General features: G+C 35.8%; 2 protein-coding genes across 2 annotated transcripts; both read right to left on the bottom strand.

The window, feature by feature from the left end:
• Positions 1-8,392: 8,392 nt before the first annotated feature.
• LOC122005368 (heat stress transcription factor A-5-like) lies at positions 8,393-10,423 on the bottom strand. The gene is made up of 2 exons (XM_042560392.1): positions 10,070-10,423; positions 8,393-9,891 (listed from the first exon to the last, which is right to left on the bottom strand). Exons 1-2 carry the CDS (start codon positions 10,286-10,288, stop codon positions 8,689-8,691), a joined length of 1,422 nt encoding a protein of 473 aa, XP_042416326.1. The 5' UTR covers positions 10,289-10,423; the 3' UTR covers positions 8,393-8,688.
• Positions 10,424-10,916: 493 nt separating this feature from the next.
• Positions 10,917-16,752, bottom strand: LOC122005367 (receptor-like kinase TMK4). The gene is made up of 2 exons (XM_042560391.1): positions 14,287-16,752; positions 10,917-11,862 (listed from the first exon to the last, which is right to left on the bottom strand). The coding sequence occupies exons 1-2, from the start codon at positions 16,568-16,570 to the stop codon at positions 11,417-11,419; spliced, it is 2,730 nt and encodes a 909-aa protein (XP_042416325.1). The 5' UTR covers positions 16,571-16,752; the 3' UTR covers positions 10,917-11,416.
• Between the last annotated feature and the right edge of the window lie 4,619 nt (positions 16,753-21,371).

The raw sequence follows: 21,371 nt of genomic DNA, 5'->3' as shown, positions 1-21,371 counted from the left end.
TCAAAGGATTGACCGGATACTTGGCACAAGGAAATCCAGATGGATCAAGGGTGACCAAACATTTGGTGGAAGGCAAAGTGGGTCAGGGAAGACCGGACACTTGACATGAGACGGTAAGTCCAAGTGGATCAAGGTTGACCGGACACTTGGCACAAGGAGAAAAATCCAAGTGGGTTAAAGGGATTAACCGGACACTTTGTGAAAGAGTCCTAGTAGGTCAAGGTTGACCGGATGCTAGGCATGAGGTTTCAACAAGTCACGATTGACCGAATGTTGAATTTGGAGACCCTAGACTTGGTTTAAGCAAGTCAAGGGGAGACCAATCGATCAACCGATCGATTGATTAGCATTGTGCTGCGACAAGAAACGACCCAATCAATCGATCGGGAGCCTTTGTCACAGGCACAGAACGCTTTCCAATCGATCAACCGATCGATTGGGAGCCTTTGTCATAGGCACAGAACGCTTCCCAATCGATCAGCTGATCGATTGGGCACCTCCAATCAATCGACCGATCGATTGGGGACTGGTTTTTCTCGTGCAATTGCGAGAAAGCCTAAATCGATCGGTCGATCGATTCAGACATTTTCCAGATAGCAAAAAAGTGATCGATTCAGCCTCCCCAAGTCGATCGATTGGAAGACGATCGTTGCGCAGGATAAAGTCGTCGGCGAGCGTATTTCTCAATAGTTCTTCCACTCCACTTCTAGCGATCACTCTCAGAGATTCACGCCAATTCTTGAAACTTTCTTGGAGCAAAGTGTTGCTGCACGTCCAAGATCAAGGGCATTCCACACAAGAAGAAGAGCTAGGGTTAGGGTTTCATGCTGTAAATCTTGTAAGATTTTACTTGTATTTGTTTCCCTTTTCTTTCTTCTTGTATTGAGAGTTTGTACAAGATTTCTCCATCTTCGGTAGTTACTGAGGAGTGTTTTGATTAGTGGAGTGTGCGTCACGTGTAAATTCTTGGATTAGTCACCTTTTCATGAGGTGGATATCAAGTAAATTCTATTGTTAGCATTGTGAGCTTGTTGTGAAGACTATCCGTGGCAAATCATTATCATGGAACAAGCAATCAAGGCATGACGAACTATTCACCCCCTTCTAACACCAAACGATCCTAACAGAAAACATGGGAAGACATCTGATTACATATGACTTTGTAAAAGTTAAGGTACAATATAATTTTATCAGATTCAAGAGTGAAATGATCAACTCCGGGAAGAGTAGAGTTTTCTTAGTCAAACCTACTTCCTAACGACCAGCAGTAACACTGCACAGATGAACATGAACATTCTGCTTGCATCCTGCTGCTTGGGGCTGTCACTCCTGTAGGGGTTTGCAGCACCTGGGAGAGTGTGGCAGCTGTAGTAAGGCACTCCAGGCTTGATGCAGGGCACCACATCTCCTTTAAGGGCCTCACAACTTATGTTCTTCTTCCCTGTCATTGTCCACAGCAGAAATGAGCCACACTATAGTCTCATAGGCCTAGAGAAATCAATTTGGGAAGAACTTATAACAGTGGTGAATTTGGTGGGGTTCCAGCTATGATTACATAGGTAAGTGAGCAATCACTATCTATATATTCAAGTAAAAACAAGGACGAATCTACCATGATCGAGTATCGTTATCTCGACAGTATAAATACTCCCCTCTTAGATTGCAATCTGACTCTCTTGCAATGATCTCACTTGGACATTGAATTTGAACCTTGTTGTGGCCATTCCCAATGCCTTTGGAGTAGATTTCGAATCCAATTCACTCAGATTTCAAGATAACATGATCAAAATCTAATCTCCTGCCGAGGCAGGGTCAAGGTTCAGATACATTGACCCAACGCCAATTTGTTGGTTCAATGATTTTGTTATCAACTCTAGTCAATAAACTACCACCTTGGAAATGCACTGGATTGGCCATAGATAAAGGGTACTAACTTGAGCTATCATATGAAAACACATAGGGGGAAAGATGAGAGAACCTTGCAAAAATAGTCAATGCCATGATAATTCATAAGCAATTAAAGATTTACAGAGACAGAATGCCTCGGAAACCTTAGGGGGTTAAGGGATCACATATATCCGCACAGAGTTTTGATTATAATCACCGAATGTTTTAAACTTTGCTCTTTGAATCCAACCTCAAAGACCGAAGGTTTAAGTCATTGACAAGTTGGAGTTAGGGAAGTCACTAACCTAGGCATATGAGAAGATGTTGTAATAATGTTCATGTTCTATATACACACAGATAGATCTGACGACAATTCAGAATCGCCGGTTCAACGGTTCCTGGCAGGCCGAACCCTTAACCTTAACCGTCCAAGACAGTTACGGTTCATGGTTCGAAATCGCCGATTCAGGGTTCGGTTTACGGTTCGCCACGGTTCAAAATTATTATATTAAAAAATTTTAAATTTATTAAAAAAATGAGCTTGCACTTATTTAAGTTGTCTACATATCCCCTTAGGGTGCGTTTGGTTCGGGGTTATTCTTGATAACCTTGGTTATCCATCCAAGGTTATCAACAAAAACCTTGTTTGGTTTAGATATTCGATGATTCCAAAGTAATGTTCCATGCTCGACACGTCAGCAAAAGGGTCATGCAGCTCGGAATAGGAAAACCTCAGAAAACCAAGGTTTTTCTTGATTCCGGGGTTAACGAATTTTTTTTATCAAAAATACCCTCCGATAAGAAAAAACATGAAAAAATGTAAAAAAAATATAAAAAAATGTAAAAAAATAAAAATTTGTTTTAAAAAATTTTAAAATTTATTTTTTTAAAAAAATAAATAATTTTAAAAAAAAAAAAAATTTAAAAATTTTAAAAATGTTAAAAAAATTTAAAAAATTTTAAAAAAAATTCAAAATTTTATTTTTTTTTAAAAAATTTAAAAAAAAATTAAAAATTTTAAAAAATTAAAAAAAATTTTAAAAATTTAAAAATTTTAAAAATAAAATAAATAAATAAAAAATAAAATTAAAAAAATGTAAAAAAATAAAAAATATAAATATAAATAATATAACAACATTAAAAAATAAAAAAAAACACATAAAAAAGTAAAAAAATATACAAGAAAAAGAAAAGTAAAAAATATTAAAAAATAAATAAATAATAATAATAATAATAATATTATGTATAGTTAGTTTTGTAACTGAGGGTAATACGGTAAAATATTAAAGTAGGGTATTCATTAAAACCTTCAAACAAATAAGTTTTTGTTGCATTACCTAAGTTGAACCAAACAACATTTGGTTATGTTTTATTCCCTATAACCTTGGTTATGTGATTACCTGGTAATCACATAACCAAGGTTATACATGATGACTTGAACCAAACGCACCCTAGGGTATAGGGGAATCAAAGTCCACGAAGTTCTTTTACATTTTTACCCTTTTACATTTGAAAGTGGTGTTGTCACTCGCTTCCATTTCCTATTCCTGTTATATTTGTTGCTTCGGTATCAAAATCTTCAACTTCGTCATCTGAAAATTGTATTCTTTGGATTCTTTTCTAGGTTCAGGTCCAATCGTCGAGTCATGCTTGGGCTTCCAATGAGTCGGGAGATAAAGTTGATCGTCGTTGGTCTAATATGTTGCCACCGGCACTAAACGCCCGCTCCACAGCAAACACTAGACAAGCTAAAATTTCTTTGACGATCACGGAGAGAACGAAAAATCTTTGAGCCTTCTATGACCACCATTTTAAGATATCGAAATTTTTGCTATCTGCTTCATTAAAATCAAAAGAAGTCGTAAAATAATTCTCAAATTTCTGTGTGAACTTGAGGATCCTCGTGGACGTTTCTTCTGTTCTTTTAATAAAAGTTGTGTTTTTATAAGTTTTAAATTACTACTAGTTTGTTGTATTTCAGAAATATTAGTTTATGTTCCATATTTTATATAATATTGATTATAAATATCATATAAATAAAAATTCTAACATTATATATAATATTAATTGGATCGGGAGAAAAAGAATCTTTAATTGGAATTAAAGTGTCATAATTTAAAATTAACATTTCTTATAAAACTTCTAATTTAAATCTTTGATCTAAAACCAATACAATTAAATAAATTTTAGAAATAAAATAAAAATATTTTTCCCATTTGATTTTCATAGCTCATATGCAAAGAAGATAAAAATTCACATATATTCATTTAAAACTAATACTATATTAGAAAAAAAATCTAAAACTAATTGAGCAGTGGATAATAAACACCGGAAAGTTATTCGATTGAATCATTAAATACTTTTAAAATTTTACAAATACTACTACAAATATTCCATTGTTGTGAAAATAAATATATATTAGTATTAATATTTTGTGCAAAAAATGAATATAATAATTCTTTATATTGAAATGAATCTTGTAATAATTTGTATGTTGAATTCTAACATGTTGGTACATCACGTGAAAATTTTTTAGGTCTTATTCCATTAGTTTTACAAAACCTATCTCATTGTTTCATTATAGATGGATCCGATCATAAATAAGAAATTGCAATTCTAATTGGTTTAATATAATTTTATAAAATTTTTAATCCATCTTGAACAGATAAATTTAAAACATGGCATACACAACGAATATGAAAAAATAAACCAACAATAATATGTTACAAACAAATTTTAGATCATCTATACAAACGGTATTGAAATTAGCATTATCTAATGATATTGAAAATATTTTACGAGTTAATCCATGTTCTTCTAAAATTAAGCATAATAATTGTGTGATATTATGAGCATTATGTGATTCATAAAAAACTCTATAAGCTAACAATCTTTTTTGAGATTCCAAGAATTATCGATCCAATGGCAAGTCACAGCCATATACGAATGTTTTTGCCAATGATCACTCCAAATATCGGAACATAAAGAAATTTTATTATCTAATTTACTAAATTCATCAATTAACTTACTTTTTCCTTATTTTATTAATTTTTTAATTGCACGAGTAAGTATACTCCTAAGAACACGTTTAGCACATAAATTAAGAGATTTTTTACAAAAATCTTCAAATGTGCATTTTAGAACACGTTTAGCACATGAATTAAGAGATGTTTTACAAAAATCTTTAAATGTGCATTTAGATTCAAAACTAAAAGAAAGATGTTTTACGGAAATAAATTTAGCTAATGATTCTTTTAATTTATTATCCGAATATAAAAATAAATCAAAATTAGTACTACCGCCAGTTGAAGAAAATATAGATAATTGTGTTTGAGAACGGTCAAGTCCATATTCCGTCGGGTGCTTCGTTTGTACATGTCGTTTCAATGACCCATAGTCGCCGCTGACTTGGAATGTATAGGAATCATTGTAGTACTTACATTTTTCACGCAATTCTCCCGACAGAAAAGTGACTTTCTTAAAATGTTTAGTGAAAATAGAAGATTTTAGAGGAGGAATTTCCTGAACCTTAGAAGTAATTGAATCGGTACTTCATTGTGTTTTAGGTGTCGGATTCGGAAGGTGCTCGATCTTATCATCGGTGGATTGAATGTTAGAGTTCTCGCGTCGATTCACTATTTCCTTTTCCCTTCCAAAGTCGAGATGATGCATCTCCACAGCCTATTCCATTGTAATTGAAAATTAAAAACGAAAGTGCATAGAAATGAAAATGAAAACGTATAGAGAATACGAAATTGAGATTAAGAGTAGAGAAAATGTGTGTGAAAATGATCAAATCAACTCTTTATTTATAGAGCTTGGATAGTAACGGATACTAAATCATAGTCATTGATCAAATGATCTTAACCGTTAAAAAAAATACCTAAAAAAATCCCCCACCCCTCCCTCAATGGCTAGGAACTGTCGGTTAACCAGCAGTTCCAACAGCTAGGAACCACCGGTTTCCAATGGGCTTTTTTTAGGTGAACCGGCGGGCCGAACCGGCGATTAATCGGCAGTCCACCGATTTTTGACTTATGGAACCGGAACCGGCCCAACAACTTGTCGGGAGGGTTCCGATTCGGCTCAGCGAACCGGGGCAACGGGCAACCGGCTCGTTGACCCAGTTACAGACCTAGGCCGGGCCGGATCCAGGCCGGGCCGGGTCTACACACAGAAGTACAGGAAATATCTAAGAAAAATGCAAAGAGCAATGAATAACAAAAGTTGAAGAAGCAGCGCTTATCATGATTGGCCAATCGAACATAGAGTAACCTACTTTTAGTAACCCCACAGCATACCTTGAACTAAAATGAAACATAACGACGCTGAAAAAGAAAAGTACAGAAAAATGTTTATTCCCATTGATATCATGCTACAGATCGGTTCAATATATCCAGCAAATTTTCATAAAGAAATAGTCAATTGAGCCGCTGTATAAGTCTTGTTTAACTGGTCTTGTCAGCCATGTTATGGAAAAAAATTAATAAACAGAAGACTCATAATAATTGTGTTAATTGTAGAACTCTTTCAAGTTATTACAACCATAAAACTAAAAGAAAAATACATGTCAAAGGTAAGAAAACCATCATTCTTACTAAAAGAACCTATTACTATAGAACTTTTTTCCCTTGCCTAAAAAGTTAGCAGTGGTAAGTCTAAGGAGCATAGCTAATAGTAATTTGCAACATAAAAGGTAAACATAAAGTTAAATGAGAAAATCAGATAAAAACTAAATAAAATTTTTGATAAATAGGCAATCTAATGGACGCATTTGAGGATTAATGCAATTACCCTAAACATAAATTATCAATAAATTTTAAAATTCAAATATAACTTGTGCAACTTTTACAGCTTAGAAAAAAAATGTTTGACCATCATAGTCAAGGATATGGAGTTCTAAAGTGCACTTTGCCTATCTATTTCTTTAATTTTAATGATTTGGTATGCGATTTTATTTTGTGCAAATCATGTTTTTGTTTTTGTTGTTGTTGTTTGGTATTGAATTTCTTTCATGCAAGCTGGGCTAGGTAGGGTAAAACTGAACAATAGGGCATTGGTTTCTGTTCTGATGTATTGGCCTCTGGATTGAACAGTTCGCTTTCAGTGTCGACCAATGTACCATATCTTGGTACCTTTAGTCCACACCACTCATGAGGATGGTGAGGAAGAGAAGAAAGACAAGGAGGGAAGAAGAGGAAGACACTTATCTGCTCACTTCTATGATGATCATCAGGTTCCGGTCATCCACCGTAATACCATATATTAAAGAACTGGATGTTTGCCACTGAGTTTGCACGTTGATGCTTCCATCACAATCATATGTCCCTATTGCTGCCTATGGTGGTCTTAATTTGAATGGTGGTTCATGTTGGAGATGATGTTTCATGCTCCTTTTCTTTTCCTTTGATTTTTTACTTCTATAGCCATGTGGAACTGTACCTCTCGCCATTTGAATGAGAAGAAAGAATGAAGCTATGGTCTCCACTTAACCAAGAAGGAAGAGATTGGAGGTTGAAACAATTTCCCTCTGTATAAATTGGTTGCTCAAGTGAAAATGAGAAATGATCATGATGAGTTGTTTGAGTGAGGAATACCTCACCTAGTCCTAGTTCAACAAGTCATGGTCTATTGCTTAAAAATATCCACTAGCCCTTCCTCTAAACCCTATAGACCTGTCATCGCCCTCTAATGCCCAATAAGAGCTTGCCTATATTCATTTGATATAATAAAATAAACAAGTATGAAGACTAGTGAATATGCTCACCAATGTTTATAAATAAAATTCATGAATAATTTATATGGCTCAATTGATCCCAACAGTGTCAGTATATGTTTCAAACTCTTCTACATTAACAAAAAGTCATTTGGTGAAAAGTTTTTTAGATCTACGGCTCAAGTATGTTCTTCTTTCTTTAGGATTTTATTCAAATGTACAAAAAGTAAAATATAAATATACTTATGACTATTTCTGTCTATTATTTCAGATATCTTACCATTTTATAATTTAAAATTTATTTATATGCTAAAAATGAGACAATCATATAAGTTTCATTATTGAAGCAATGTTTTAACTAAATTATACTAGTTGAGCTCACTAAAACCTCAAGCTTAGCTTGAGCTCAATAAGTTTTTTAATAAACAAGCTCGTGAAAGTAAACAAAACAGCTTGAACATAAACTTACTAATGATCCTACTTGCAATGGTGTGATCTAGATGGTCAAGAATATGAATATCTAATTTTACAAATGACCTAAATTTACCAATTTAAACAAACACAGGAAAATACATCTACAAGCATATTCCTAAGAAAAGCTTAATAAAAAAACGCTTAAACATGGAGAAGAGATATTATTCAATTCATACATATATTGGAAAAAAAATGAGGACTTCTACAGAAATGCCAGTAAATTAGCAAGTCAACGTAGTATGCAGAGAGAAGAAGATCTAATGAGAAGAATATCACATACGATTAACTTGAATTTTGAAATAGAAGAAAAAAATATCACAAGCAAAGTTAACCGACTTGCTACCATGGAAATCCTCATACATGATTGAATCAAGAATATTAAAGCACTTTTAAAATGCATTCCTAAATTGTATACATGGTATAAAAGATGTTCATAAACCAATAACCACAACTTCTGTAAATAGTTTCTAAAGCATCTGTTAAATGCTAGTTAATTTACAAGGAAAATACCACTCAATCATGCTTAAAATTTAAGCAGATAAAGCATATGACTCAGAAGTAGATTGAAAGATCTTACACAGAAGGCATGGTACCAGAAAGGCAGATGCAAGTTAAAGTTTTAGTTGCTCCATTTCATTTTTGCCAGCACCTACATCATCATTTCCTGGCATCTGTTCATTATTTTGGAAATTAATGGAGTCTGAACCTAAGGAATCTGCGTCCACTGAACCTGGCCTTTCAGTTAAGAATTGTTGCCAAAATATATCATTCGCTCCACCTGAAGTGGCCGAGGATGCATCATTAGTAGTAGGTCCAGCCTCTTTGAAAGACACAACTTCAGCATCAGCAGAATCATCAGCCATACTCTGAATGCTGGCAACTGTAAGATCATTATCTCTTTGGGTAGAAGATGTGAGACCATCAGCATCAGGAATCCTTGTATCATTACTGTCTGACCCTTGATCAACCAGCTGAGGTGTTGTTGAACACTTACCACCATCAATTTCCAATGCAGTTGATGAAAGTGTTAGACTCAAACGGCATGGAAGGAGACCATCTTCATCAAATGACCTAGCAAACAAATCCTTCTTTGATGCACAAACATGTGCCTCAGTGTCACAAAGCTGTAGTGTCTCAGATACCTGCGGGGGGTAGTCCAGCATCTCCTGGTCACAGTCAATTTGCATTACCTGAGGGTTGCCAGGAGCAACATCAAAGTGCTGATTACTGACGACTACCACATTGTCACCTGCCTGAATAGCTGAGCACAATCCTATCTTTAGCTTATCACAGAAATCTTGATCGAGTATGAACCCAGTGTCAGACTTGGTAATGCTGCTATGATCATCACAAAAGCTGTTCTCCGAACAATCTTGGCAATAATCCCTATCTAATGGCAATCTCCGTTTCTTATTAATGACTGAGACATCTATCGCTGCAGTTGAGGCCATCTTCACCAGACTCTCCATGAGTTGAGGGTTTTTCATGGCACGTTGCAGGAAAGCAACCATTTTCCGCTGCCGCTGCTCCATGTCCACCACCCTGCGTTCAAGATCCTCCAACTGAATTAGGGTCCCAGATTGCTGCAGCTGGAATTTGAATAGACTAGCCTCGAGGCTCGCCTTTTCCCTGTTAAGCCGCTCAATCTCCTCTTCCAGCGCCGTCCTCTCTGCGTCAGAAAAGGCACCGCCCGGAGGATGGCTATGGCTGTGGATGGGCTTGCGACGATGGATGCTCTTCAGCAGGTGCTTTTTCCCTTTGACGAAGTCGTCATTTGAGAACTCCCACCGCTCCGGGTCAATCTTCCTGAATCCCTACATATCAAGATTCAATTTTTCTCTAAAATACTGAGCGATTTCCCTAAAATCTTGTAGAGCTATTGCAGATAACTATGTCAAAGAATTAAAGTGAAAAAAAAAAACTAAGGTTGGATACTCGCATCATTCACAGAATAAACAAGATGGAATTAGGGCGAGGGTTTCCTATTCGTACATAGGTATTGAGCTGTCGGATGAAGCTAGAGAAATTGTTGTGCTTGAAGTAGGTTGGGAGGAGGCGAGCGGCGAATTCCGTATGATTCCAGACCACGAAGCTCGCATTGGTAGCACTCCAGGACACGATGTCGTTTGTGGAGGCATCGTCGACCATTTCATACGTCTTCAGCAGAAAAGGAGCCGGCCCGCCGCCTCCGCCGGAGACTCCGCCGTCCATCTCGAGGCAAGGGCTTCTCGGGTGGCCAGTGACTTGCTCAATCGATCGAAAGCCTGCGACGGACAACACAATGGCGAGAGACGGCGGCAGTATTCCTCAATCTTCCCGTTCTTAACAGCGCTGATTAATTTTATTGGAATCAAAACTAGTAATTATTTATTTATTTATTTTAAATATTTAATTTATGTCCAATAAAAATCGGTACTAATAGTATAGTATTTAATTCGCACATCGTCAAGAAATTTCTGGATATTTTTGTATGATTTTAAATCGAAAAAAAAATATTGTTCGAATACAATGATAAAACTTAAATCTAATTTTTAAAAACAATTTTTTATAAATTTATTTTACTTATTTAAAAAATCAAAGAGAAACAAACTATTCTTTCATTCTTTTTCAAAAAGAAAAAACAATTAATTATTTTGCTATATATCAACATCTCATTAGATCCTACTTGAAAAAATAAAAAAATAAAAAGTCAAATGAACGTCCTCTGCTTCCCTTTTAAAGTGATTTATTTAAAATACACTTGTAAAAGTTCTATAAATATATTATCTAATCATTCAGTCTGATAAGAAGAAACCGGCTCTGTTAAACAGGAAGGATGAAGCAATCTTTTCTCCTCGATGCCCAACTTTCTCCTTAGAAGAAAAACAATTTACATGTGCATATACTTTGAATAAAGAACTGGATATGTTATTAGTTGCAAAATTAACAAAGGGAATCTATCTAGTACAACAAGAACCAATACAAGAACTGGATCGGATAATCGTGTAATGTACAGCAATGTTATGAAACCAACCAGAATAGCCAGATACTGGAAAACTAAAGAACAATGTAGAGAGGAAAATTATATGACTTAAGTCCAACTCCAAATAACAAGATTCAGGAGAAAACCCACAAGTCGAATGTTCATGGCAGTTTAGCATGACTTCACACACATGAGACTGGATGTTGCGGTGCTCGCATAACAGCTCCGACTCGTATCAATTGCCTCCACTTTTGATCATTGTAAAGCTGCTTATGATACAAACCACTCAAGTGCTCCCAAAACAACTAGACACTAGTTGCCAGGATGTTGCAAAAGAAGCCCTTGTGAAGCTTCTAATCAGAATTGATGTTTCGACTTCATTTGAAAGTATAACCAAATGACCCGGTCACAGTGGCATCATGTTGCCATCTCTCGAGTCTTTCGGTCAGACTATAAATCGAGTCATCGTCATTGCCCACGTCACAGGCTGTACTAGGTTGCCATACCTCTACTAGAGGAGCAAGCCTATTGACTGCGTGACTCATATCAGGCCTCTGGTAGGGTTCACGACCTGTGCAGTGCCAAGCCAAGTCTGCAACTTCTATTAGACTCTTCCAAGCCTCATCATCAAGTTCAAGGACTCGGTCCGCCATGGAATTTAAAAATTTGTTTTTCTCATGATTAAACCCTCTGCGAAACAATGACACAAGATGACTGTCATCAGGAGGGAGTGACTCATCTAGCACCTTTCTTCCAGTAATTATCTCCATTAATATAACACCAAATGCATAGACATCAACCTTCGTGGAGACTTTTCCGGTGGCTGTTAAAATGCAGAAGCTCAGGTCAGTAAATATTGAAATAAAGGCAAAGAACTTTAAAAATTTAGAAACTGGGCTTTGGTTCAACAACAAGAATTGTCCAAAACTTGCTATAAAGGGAGTCCAAACTTCTAAGAGTGATTAATTTCTGCAAGAATCAGTCTAAATATCAATCAATTCTTGCTCATGTAGATTTTATCAATATGTATAGGGTTACAACAACCTAAGTTCAACACCAGTAACATCATCAATAAGATTTACTACATTAGCTATTTTTTTCCTTTTAGAAAAATAGAATAACAGTACAAAAAAGGGTCATCGAACTCTTGCTTTTAAGTCAACTTGAAAGATTGAATTGACTCTTAAGAAACCAAATCTAAACTCAAGGATGGCTAAGTTCTTGTATCTCAAATTTTAGTGGACAATGTGTGATGGCGCCACGGCAGGTTCAAAATTCATGTGCCAATCCAACTGTTGAACCAAAACTCAACCACAAGTAACAAGTGCAGAGGGAAACTTGAATAAGACCTTTTTATTCCAATCCTCTTATCAAGATAACTCTTGCATTTAAGTCAACTTGAAAGATTGAATTGTCAAGGATGGCTAAGTAGAGGAAAATGTATGATGGCGTGTTCAAAATTCATGTGCCAATCTAATTGTTGAACCAAAACTCAACCACAAGGCACAAGTGCAGACGGAAACTTGAATAAAACGTTTTTATTCCAATCCTCTTATCAAGATACTTTCAAACCAACTAAGACAATTTAGAATCTGTTTTTTTGTTAACCAAAGCAAAAGGAATCTTCTTTATCACTGTAGCTACTAGCCAGAGACATTTCTATTAGTGTATGATGAAACATTGGGAGACAATTCTTGTTAATATGCTTGCCTAACTATGCTACTATGATGTAGTTCTCCAAGAGTACCATATCCAACTTTCTTGTGTATGTTGGCAACGGAACATCCATAATCAAGTTGACTTATTGACAGTGAATTAAATTTGACTCGTTGACACTTATCCAAAATCTTGAGCAACAACTATGTCAAAATTAATGAGTGAAAAAGGGTATCAATAATCTTAATACTCCTTATATGTGAGTGGATGAACACAACTCTTTCTATGATACTATATTAGCCAATCACTTTTCAAAAAGTTGAGCTAAAAGATTGTCTCTTTTACTTGGGCCCCATAAAGAGTTCATAATGGAAGAATAAAGAGGGCACGGGTATACTTTTAAAAATTAGGAGGAAAAATGTGATGCAATCCATAATCAAGTTTTGTACCAATAGAATAAATCATTACAGAGGAATAAATATCACGTTACAATGCTACAACAATTTAGTTGATTTTAACTAAAATTAGTGTAAGCATTTGTCGACTATGTTTTTAATTTCCCATACATCCATTTGTACATTTCCCAATAGATTTAGACTAATATAATAGAGCATTTCTTCCTATAAGATGAAAAATGTAACATCACACAATCTTCAAGGTTATTCCAGATAAAGTTTTTGAACATCAACAAAGTAAACTAAGAGCTTCTTTGTTTTACCTTGAATTTGAAATGGTATAATCGAATCAAATGGTACTTTGATATCCACTTTTGGACAAAAAGTAAATTTTTACTAAATGATTATCTAATATGTAGCTCAAAATGCTTAAACAAGTTGATAATAGTTGGCTCATGTAGACCTATAAACCTCCTATATGGGGCTAAACTCAGATGATGTTCAAATAGATGTTCCAACAAATGCAAAATGATGAGTTTACCCATAAACTTGTTACGTTTCACTAGTGGAACAAAATGCTTTCAAGTCCAAAATAATGGCAGTTTTGTCGCCTAAGCCTCTCTCACATTAGCTAAGCCAAGGTGTCACAATTCAGGCAATATTTGAAGATTCAATCATACGCTAGAATCAACAATTAACTGACAGTACATGGGATGTTCAAAAATTTCTCCCCCATCACGTAGCCAATCATTTTCAAACAGTTAATGATGTTTAAAATTAGGTAAGCTCTAACAGCTATGTGTTACAACCTGCTCAAACAAAAGAATTGAACAACAACTTGTTAGGTCATTAGGCAAAATAAGATATTCATTCATCTAACCCCAACCCCACATCATTGCAATTCTCCGTGTGGAACTAAAATAAGATATCATTTTAACAAACTCAAAAGATTAAGATATTAACACGTAAGTAAAAAACTTCGATTTGTATATTTATAGTTCAAAAATATGAAGTCACAAACTCATGTACTTTGCATGTAAAGACCGAAAATGAGCATTTAAATGATAAATGTTAAAAAAATAAAAAAAGTTGGCTGACATTTGAAATCCTCAATGTTAAATTAGTGAAGGGCTCAATTTACAAATTTATAATTTAAAAGACAAAATATTTGCTAAAAAGTAAAACAATCCACTTACTTGCATATTCAGGTGCAAGATATCCAAAAGTCCCTGCTAACCGTGTGATCATGGACTTTTTGTTGTCTGTTGCAAGCTTTACCAACCCAAAATCAGAAACTTTGGCCCTCAAATCTTTGTCTAGTAGTATGTTAGAAGGTTTCAAATCTCTGTGAATGAAACTCTCTTGGGCCAAGCTGTGCAAGTACTCAATACCTCTAGCAACATCCAAAGAAATCGCTAGCCGCTGCTTCCAAGTAAGTGGTGGTTCATTTCTACTCTCCCATTCAAACAAGTGTTGCCCCAGTGTACCCCCCGGCATGAATTCATACACCAAAAGTCTTTCTAGGCTATCATCACAATATCCAAGAAGTGCAACCAAGTTCCGATGCCTAACCTTCCTAAGAACATCAATCTCTGCTTTGAACTCTTGTTGACCCTTTTGACCCATCAAGTCAGATATACTCCTCTTCACAGCAATTAGTGTTCCACCGAGATCCCCTTTGTACACGATTCCAAAACCACCCTTGCCCAATATAGAATCCTCACTGAAATTATTTGTGGCCTTTTTCAGTGCTTGAATAGACATTTGCAAGCTTTGATGTTCACCAAGGTATGCATTTGCACTCTCAGTACTGCTTTGGGTATACAGCATACTCAATCCTCCACCATTCGCATTCATGTCGATCACTATAGGCTCGTTTGGTGGTGTCCTAGTTGGGACAAGTCCAAATTTTTTCTTGTTCTTCTTCTTGCGGTGATGCACTAAGAGTACTACTGAACAAGCAACAAGAACCACCACGGCTATGATGATACCCACAATCATGGTAGCATTGTTCGACCCGGTTGACGGTTTGTCGACAGAAGATGGAGAACTAGGTGTCCCACTTGTTGGAGAAGAGCTTCCACCTCCTGAGCCAGGGTCTTTACCAAGATTGGGATTTCCATCAGTTTTAAGCATAACAGAGCTGAGAAATTTTGGCACATTCCCACTGAGGTCATTATTAGTGACATCTAATTGCTGGAGAGTAGGGATCTGAGCCAAGTTGTCAGGGATTGTTCCGGTGAGATTATTGTTGCTTAATAACAGCTGACGCAGAGAGGTGAAGTTGCCAAAGGCAGGAGATATGTACCCGCCAAAATGTTGATTCCCAAAGTTGAGCACGATGATGCTTTTCTGTAGGTCGCAGGTGACACCCAACCAGTTGCTACTGCAAGGATCATTCCCCTGCCATGACTTGGCAAGCACAGCCGGGTACCCAAACCCCTCAGCCACTGCTAACAGTGTCGCAACCCGAGTATCACATGGGCTACCATCCGAGCTACAGAAATTGTTTCCCTTGTTGACGTCTTCAACAACAGATTTGCTGGCGAACTGTGGGAAAGGGCCCTGCAGCATGTTGTTGGAGAGGGTCACATTTTTAAGCGAAATGCAGGCAGCTAGAGACTGCGGCACAACGCCGGTGAGGGAGTTGTCACGGACATTGAAGGATTCAAGGACCGTGAGGTTGGACAGATCAGGTATCGGCCCCGTGAAACTGTTGGACTGGAGCCAGACCATGGTGAGCCGGGGCATTGCCCCAATGACGTCAATTCGGCCAGAGATCTTGTCGCGAGACTGCTGGTTGTTAAGGAAGAGTTGCTCGAGGACGGAGCCGGCAAAGGAGCTCGGGAGGCTGCCAGTGAGCTGGTTGTAAGAGAGCCGGAGGATGCCGAGGCTCGACAGGGAGCCAAGGAAGTCGGGAATCGACCCCGTGAGGGAAGCGTTGGAGGCGGATAACTCGACGAGTCCAGCAGCAGAAGCGATGTCCTGGGAGAGGTTCCACGGGGCGAGAGGAAGATCGTCAAAGGATATCTTCTGGAGGGAGGAGAGTCCGCTGAAAAATCCGTCCGGGATAGAATCGAAGGCGTTGCCGTCGAGGAATATGTTCTGGAGCGAGGAGAGCTTGCTGAGGCGAGGGAGAGGACCGGAGATGCTGTTGCGCTGCAGCTGAAGGGACGTGAGGGAGGTGAGATCACCGAGTGCAGGAGAGAGGCTCCCGGAGACGCCGCGGGAGACGAGATTGATGGAGGTGACGCGGCCACCGGAGCAGGTAACGCCGTCCCAACTGCAGGGATCTTGCTGGGGCTTCCAGCTGGAAGGAACCCCCGACAGGGACCTCCCCAGCTCGGACATGGCCGGGGCGTCGGGCGAGGAGGCGCCGCGGCATTGGCAGAGCAGATCCAGCGCGAGTAAGCAGAAGAGGAAGCGGAAGAGGAGGAAGAAGGCGGCGGCGGAGGGAGCGCAGTGGTTCCTCCCGGCCATTGTGGGCTACTGGGGCATGTGGATCTCGATCGGAAGGGGTTAGGTTTTGCGTGGAGAACGGTGGAAAAGGAGCGGAACGAGGGAGGAAAAAAAGGTGGCGAGAGAGAGAGGAAGAGAGAGAAGAACAAAGAAAGGAGCGAAACGGATTGTGAACCAAACAAAGAGGTTGGTTTTGCGTTGGCAAAGATGCGTAGGGGACCCCGGTTTTGAGGCTTTTGTAACAAACATTTTCATTATATTTGATCTGTTTAAGTGGAATTTATCGTGAGGTTACATTTAACAACCCAATCTGGCAATCTGCCATCCCTTATTTTTGTTATTATTCAAGAAGCATCCTATTTTTTATTTTTTTTTTAAAAAACATTTTATATCTAAAAAATTGAGACATAATGAATTGTCCAATTGAAACATAATGATACAAACACAAGAGCCTACAATCAAGTAGCTAATGAATTAGGAACCTTTTTTTTTTTATCAATTCTGAAACTAAAAGAATTTTAGAAAAAAATATGATAGTAATAAAATGAATTTTATTATTATTGACTAACCAATCCTCATCACATGGAGATCACATGGTGTTTGTTGAATTTTCACCTTTCTAATTGATATGAGTCATTGCCATGTGGAAGTTATAGATAAATGTCTCTCATTTTCTCTTGTGAATTGAAGATAAAATAATTACACAAATTAAAATATTAGGTTAATTAGCATATGAACAAGTTAAACTTATTAAAAATATTATTGTTGATCCCGGTATAATGAATGTTTATGACCATTCATCTAAATTTTATTTTATTTTCCTTTCTCATTATTTTGTTTTTCATGTTTGATAATGTCAGAGGCACAACATTAAGTGTTTTTAATATTTATTATATATTTAAATTTTTACTTATTATTACTACTTTTTAATATTCAATTATATCTTTTTGTTTTCTATTTTTAACATTTAATTAAATTTTAATTAAACTTAATTATTAAATGAAAAAATGAGAGTATTTGAGGAAAGAGACTTAGATAATTAATTAATCAGAATACATAATTGCCATAATTTTTTTTGTTCTTTCTAAGACTCAAAAAGCAAATAAAAATTACTACTAGAAAAAAGTTAATGAATATTTATATATCATTAAATTTGATATAATATTTTGAGCTATTCTATAAATGCAATCTAATATTTGTTTTTGACCATTATCACATATTTGATAGCTGGTGGTGTTAACAGGCTTTCAAATTTTAAACCCATTGTGATTTGTAAGTAAATACAGACCCGTTGTCTCTTTCTTGCTAAGGTATCTTTTTGATCATTTCTCTTTAATTAGATAGAAAATTTAATATCCAACCTGAATAAAACAAAATATAGAAAAAATTTTAATATTCAATATATGTCATAAATACCTAATTAAATGATATATATATATATTTTGATATTAGAAGTAGACTATAGTATAAAAGATATTCAATCCTTTAACGGATATGACATTATAAAAAAAATGTTTATAGGTGCGGTTTTAACAAACTATAGAATTGGTTTTCAACCGATCCTAAAGCTTTTGAATTGATTACTTCATCAATCCAATAGTCTGCGCTCCTACAATCAATGGCATTGATTATAGCAACCAGTGGTGAAAATAGAACAATCGTTACTGATGTCTCTATAGAAGCAATTATCAACCGCCTTAATGGGCTGTAATACCAGCGGTCCTTAACCGATCCAAATGCAATTTGATGCTACTGCTAATCACACTTGTTAACTACTACAAATGTGGTTAATGACCATTCCAATTGGTAGGTAGTAGAAGCGGATATTAAACTGATTCTAAAGTTAAATAATGGAGTGGTTTGTAATCACTCCGGAAGTAATTCAGCAGTAGTTTGTAATCGCTCCTACATATCATGTTTAGGAGCGATTATTAAGCTGCTTCTAAATTGGTTTACCTGGATCGGTTATTTACCACTTCTGATAAGTGTATTAGCAATGGTTTAAATTGTCCTCTCGAATGGGTCTAGTGACTAGCACATGAGGTGTTGCCACTATGAGATATGAAGTTCGAATCTCGGCAAAGCCGAGGTTAATGCCTCCCTTATGTGCTAGTCACTATTCCAAAGGCTAGTAGCCGCCCATGATTTACCTCTTCTGTGTTAGCCCTGGGACGGGTTGGCGAGGGCGCTGGGGACGAGCGTATTCGTCTTTTTTTTTGCCACCATTAGCAATGGTTTAAAATCATTCATGTTTCCCCAATGTTTCCCCAATGAACCTCCTATATCATTCTATTTTTCAAATATTTTTTTACAAAATCTTTTGAATTCCTAATTTTTCATAATCAATACAAAACATTCAACAAAAAAATTAAAATACCAATAGATTAATCAACAAAACATTCATATTTAATCTTTCAATTCATAAAATCAATAAGAAATTCATTTATAAAAATCTACATATCCCAAGATACCACCATATCAATAACAAGTACGAACTTCTTTTACAAAAATCTGTTTACCCCAAAACACCATCATATTAGTAACGGGTACAAAATTCTTTTACAAAAATGTGCATATCCCAAAACACAACACAATAGCATTTACACAACTATTGATGGTCGAGGTGTAGCATCATTTCCTTTTGTATTTAGTGGATCATTTACATTTCATTGCATAATCTCTGCCATTATAGTCGTCATCTATTAAAAAAAAGATATTAATTAAAAGGATGCATTTATTCATATATTTTTGAATGGTTCAATTGTTACTAATCAATATTAAATATTTTTATTACCTATGATGGTAACAATTCTGGGCCACGAGATCCCCCAATAGCTTCGGATATCATACTCTGCATAATATGTGCAAAATTTTGAAGTTGTTGTTCGTGCATTTGCCTTATCATTTGCTCCGTTTCTATCCGCCTATGTACTTCCCGTGCCTCCATTTCTTTTAATTTTGCTTGCATCTCCTTGAATTCAGTTGTCATATTTGAATTCGAGTGATAACTTGGCGTATAGATTGAGCGCTTACACAACTCAGGGAAAACTTGGCTAGGAAGTGCACTAGCACCTAAACAACGAACTTGGCTAGAATGTTCGGTCCAAAAACATCACTACACAAAAAATATAATTAATATCATATAATTGTAATAACTTTAACCACCATAAATAAATAAAAAATGTTAAGAAATTATAATCGATATGCATCTTCATGCACTTCTGTAGATTGAGTTCCCTCATGCTTTGAAGTTCTAGTAAAGTCTATCAAAAAAAAAGTTTAATAAAATATGAAGAATACTGAGAAATAAACTTGAAAAAATGTTTATTTTCCATTTTTCCCAGATGAAAGAATAAAATTTCACCTACAATCACTAATAACTTAAAAGCATAAGAGATTGCATTTACCTCCCTACATATCCGTGGGACTGTCTCTATGGAGGTCGTTGATGTGGCGATTCCACATTTTTTTTAAAAGCATAAGAGATAAAAATAAAAATGCAAAATTTGGATCTATCTACAAAAGATCAATTCATGGTAACTAGTAAAACAATAAATCTCATAATCTTTTACTCTTCAAATCAACAAAATACATTAATTCAATATTTAACTATGGTTGTTATTCTTGGTTAAGATATACCATAAACAGATAAATAAAATTTACTTACTAGTCCTAATTAAAAGAAGACATAATAAAATGTTCATAGATTACTTTCTTTTCATATAAGTATAAATTAAGTGTTATTTGAGTTCATAAGGATTAAATTTATTCTTACTTGACATTAATTGATATTCTTATTTTAAATTTTAACTAGATAAGTATTCAATTTGAGCTTTATCTAATATCAATTAAGATACATTAAGGATGAATACGTCATCTTATAATTTCACTATTGTTTTTATGACATTTATTTTGTTTGTGAAAGAAATGCACATTAAATCAAAAACAACAAAGTAATATACTAATATATAATATAAATGAAAAGAAATTGCACTTACGATTTTCTTCGATGCAGAGAGGAAGAAGAAACTCTGGATTCTTGGGGTCTCTCGGTGTCGTTGCTCCTTGTTAAGGATGACAATAGATAGGATCTGAGTAGGATTTCATCTCCTTTGTACCTATCTCCATTTATTATATCCATACTCATACTCATACACATCCCCATATCCATCGAGAATTTAACTTTGATACTCATCCTCATACCTATCGGAGGATCGGGTATCCATATACTACCCATCATCCTATTAATACCTACCATTCTCTTTTTTTTAAAAAAAAAAAAAATCAATGCATTTATATGTTCATCCTTATCTAGTGCTCCGTTGATCATGTGAGCATTTCTCATGCAAAAGAAGATGAGATATGTGTTGGTGACCAGATAAAGAGTCAAACTAAGTTTCTTTTTCAAGGCAGGAAGCGAGTTAAAGTTTTTTCTTTTTCAATAAAAAAATGAAGTTTATATATATATATATATATATATATATATAGAGTATGGGTAGGATTTTATCACATCCGTCTCCATACCCATACCTGATTAATATAATCGGGTCTAAAATTGCCCTTCGTATTCTCCTTCATTCGGGTCGGATGTCATATTTCCCATCGAATTCAGAGGAAAGTGTCATTCCTACTCCTTGTTACGATTTGAACTCACACTGTGAAGAGAGGAGTTGCATATTAAAAAAAAATCACAGGTAAGTACACTAAGCCTTCTAGAACCCTAAACCTTAGGATCCCAACCAAGGACTTTCTTGTTGTTCATTCAAATAAGTGCACAGAAGGCACAACGACAAAAGGATATTCATCAAATTAAAAGGAGCAT

This window comes from Zingiber officinale, chromosome 7B (genome assembly GCF_018446385.1).
Source record: "Zingiber officinale cultivar Zhangliang chromosome 7B, Zo_v1.1, whole genome shotgun sequence".
Taxonomy (NCBI): Eukaryota; Viridiplantae; Streptophyta; class Magnoliopsida; order Zingiberales; family Zingiberaceae; genus Zingiber; species Zingiber officinale.
The sequence above is the reverse complement of the archived record's forward strand: the minus strand, read 5'-3'. Positions and strand labels throughout refer to the sequence as shown.

Bases quoted from the DNA above. Each gene is read 5' to 3' on its own strand.
- LOC122005367 (XM_042560391.1), bottom strand. From the start codon at position 16,570: ATGGCCGGGAGGAACCACTGCGCTCCCTCCGCCGCCGCCTTCTTCCTC. The intron at 11,863-14,286 runs GTAAGTGGATTG...GCATTTTAACAG, and splicing joins TCTTGCACCTGAATATGCAA to CCACCGGAAAAGTCTCCACG.
- LOC122005368 (XM_042560392.1), bottom strand. From the start codon at position 10,288: ATGGACGGCGGAGTCTCCGGCGGAGGCGGCGGGCCGGCTCCTTTTCTG. The intron at 9,892-10,069 runs GTACGAATAGGA...CTTGATATGTAG, and splicing joins TCCGACAGCTCAATACCTAT to GGATTCAGGAAGATTGACCC.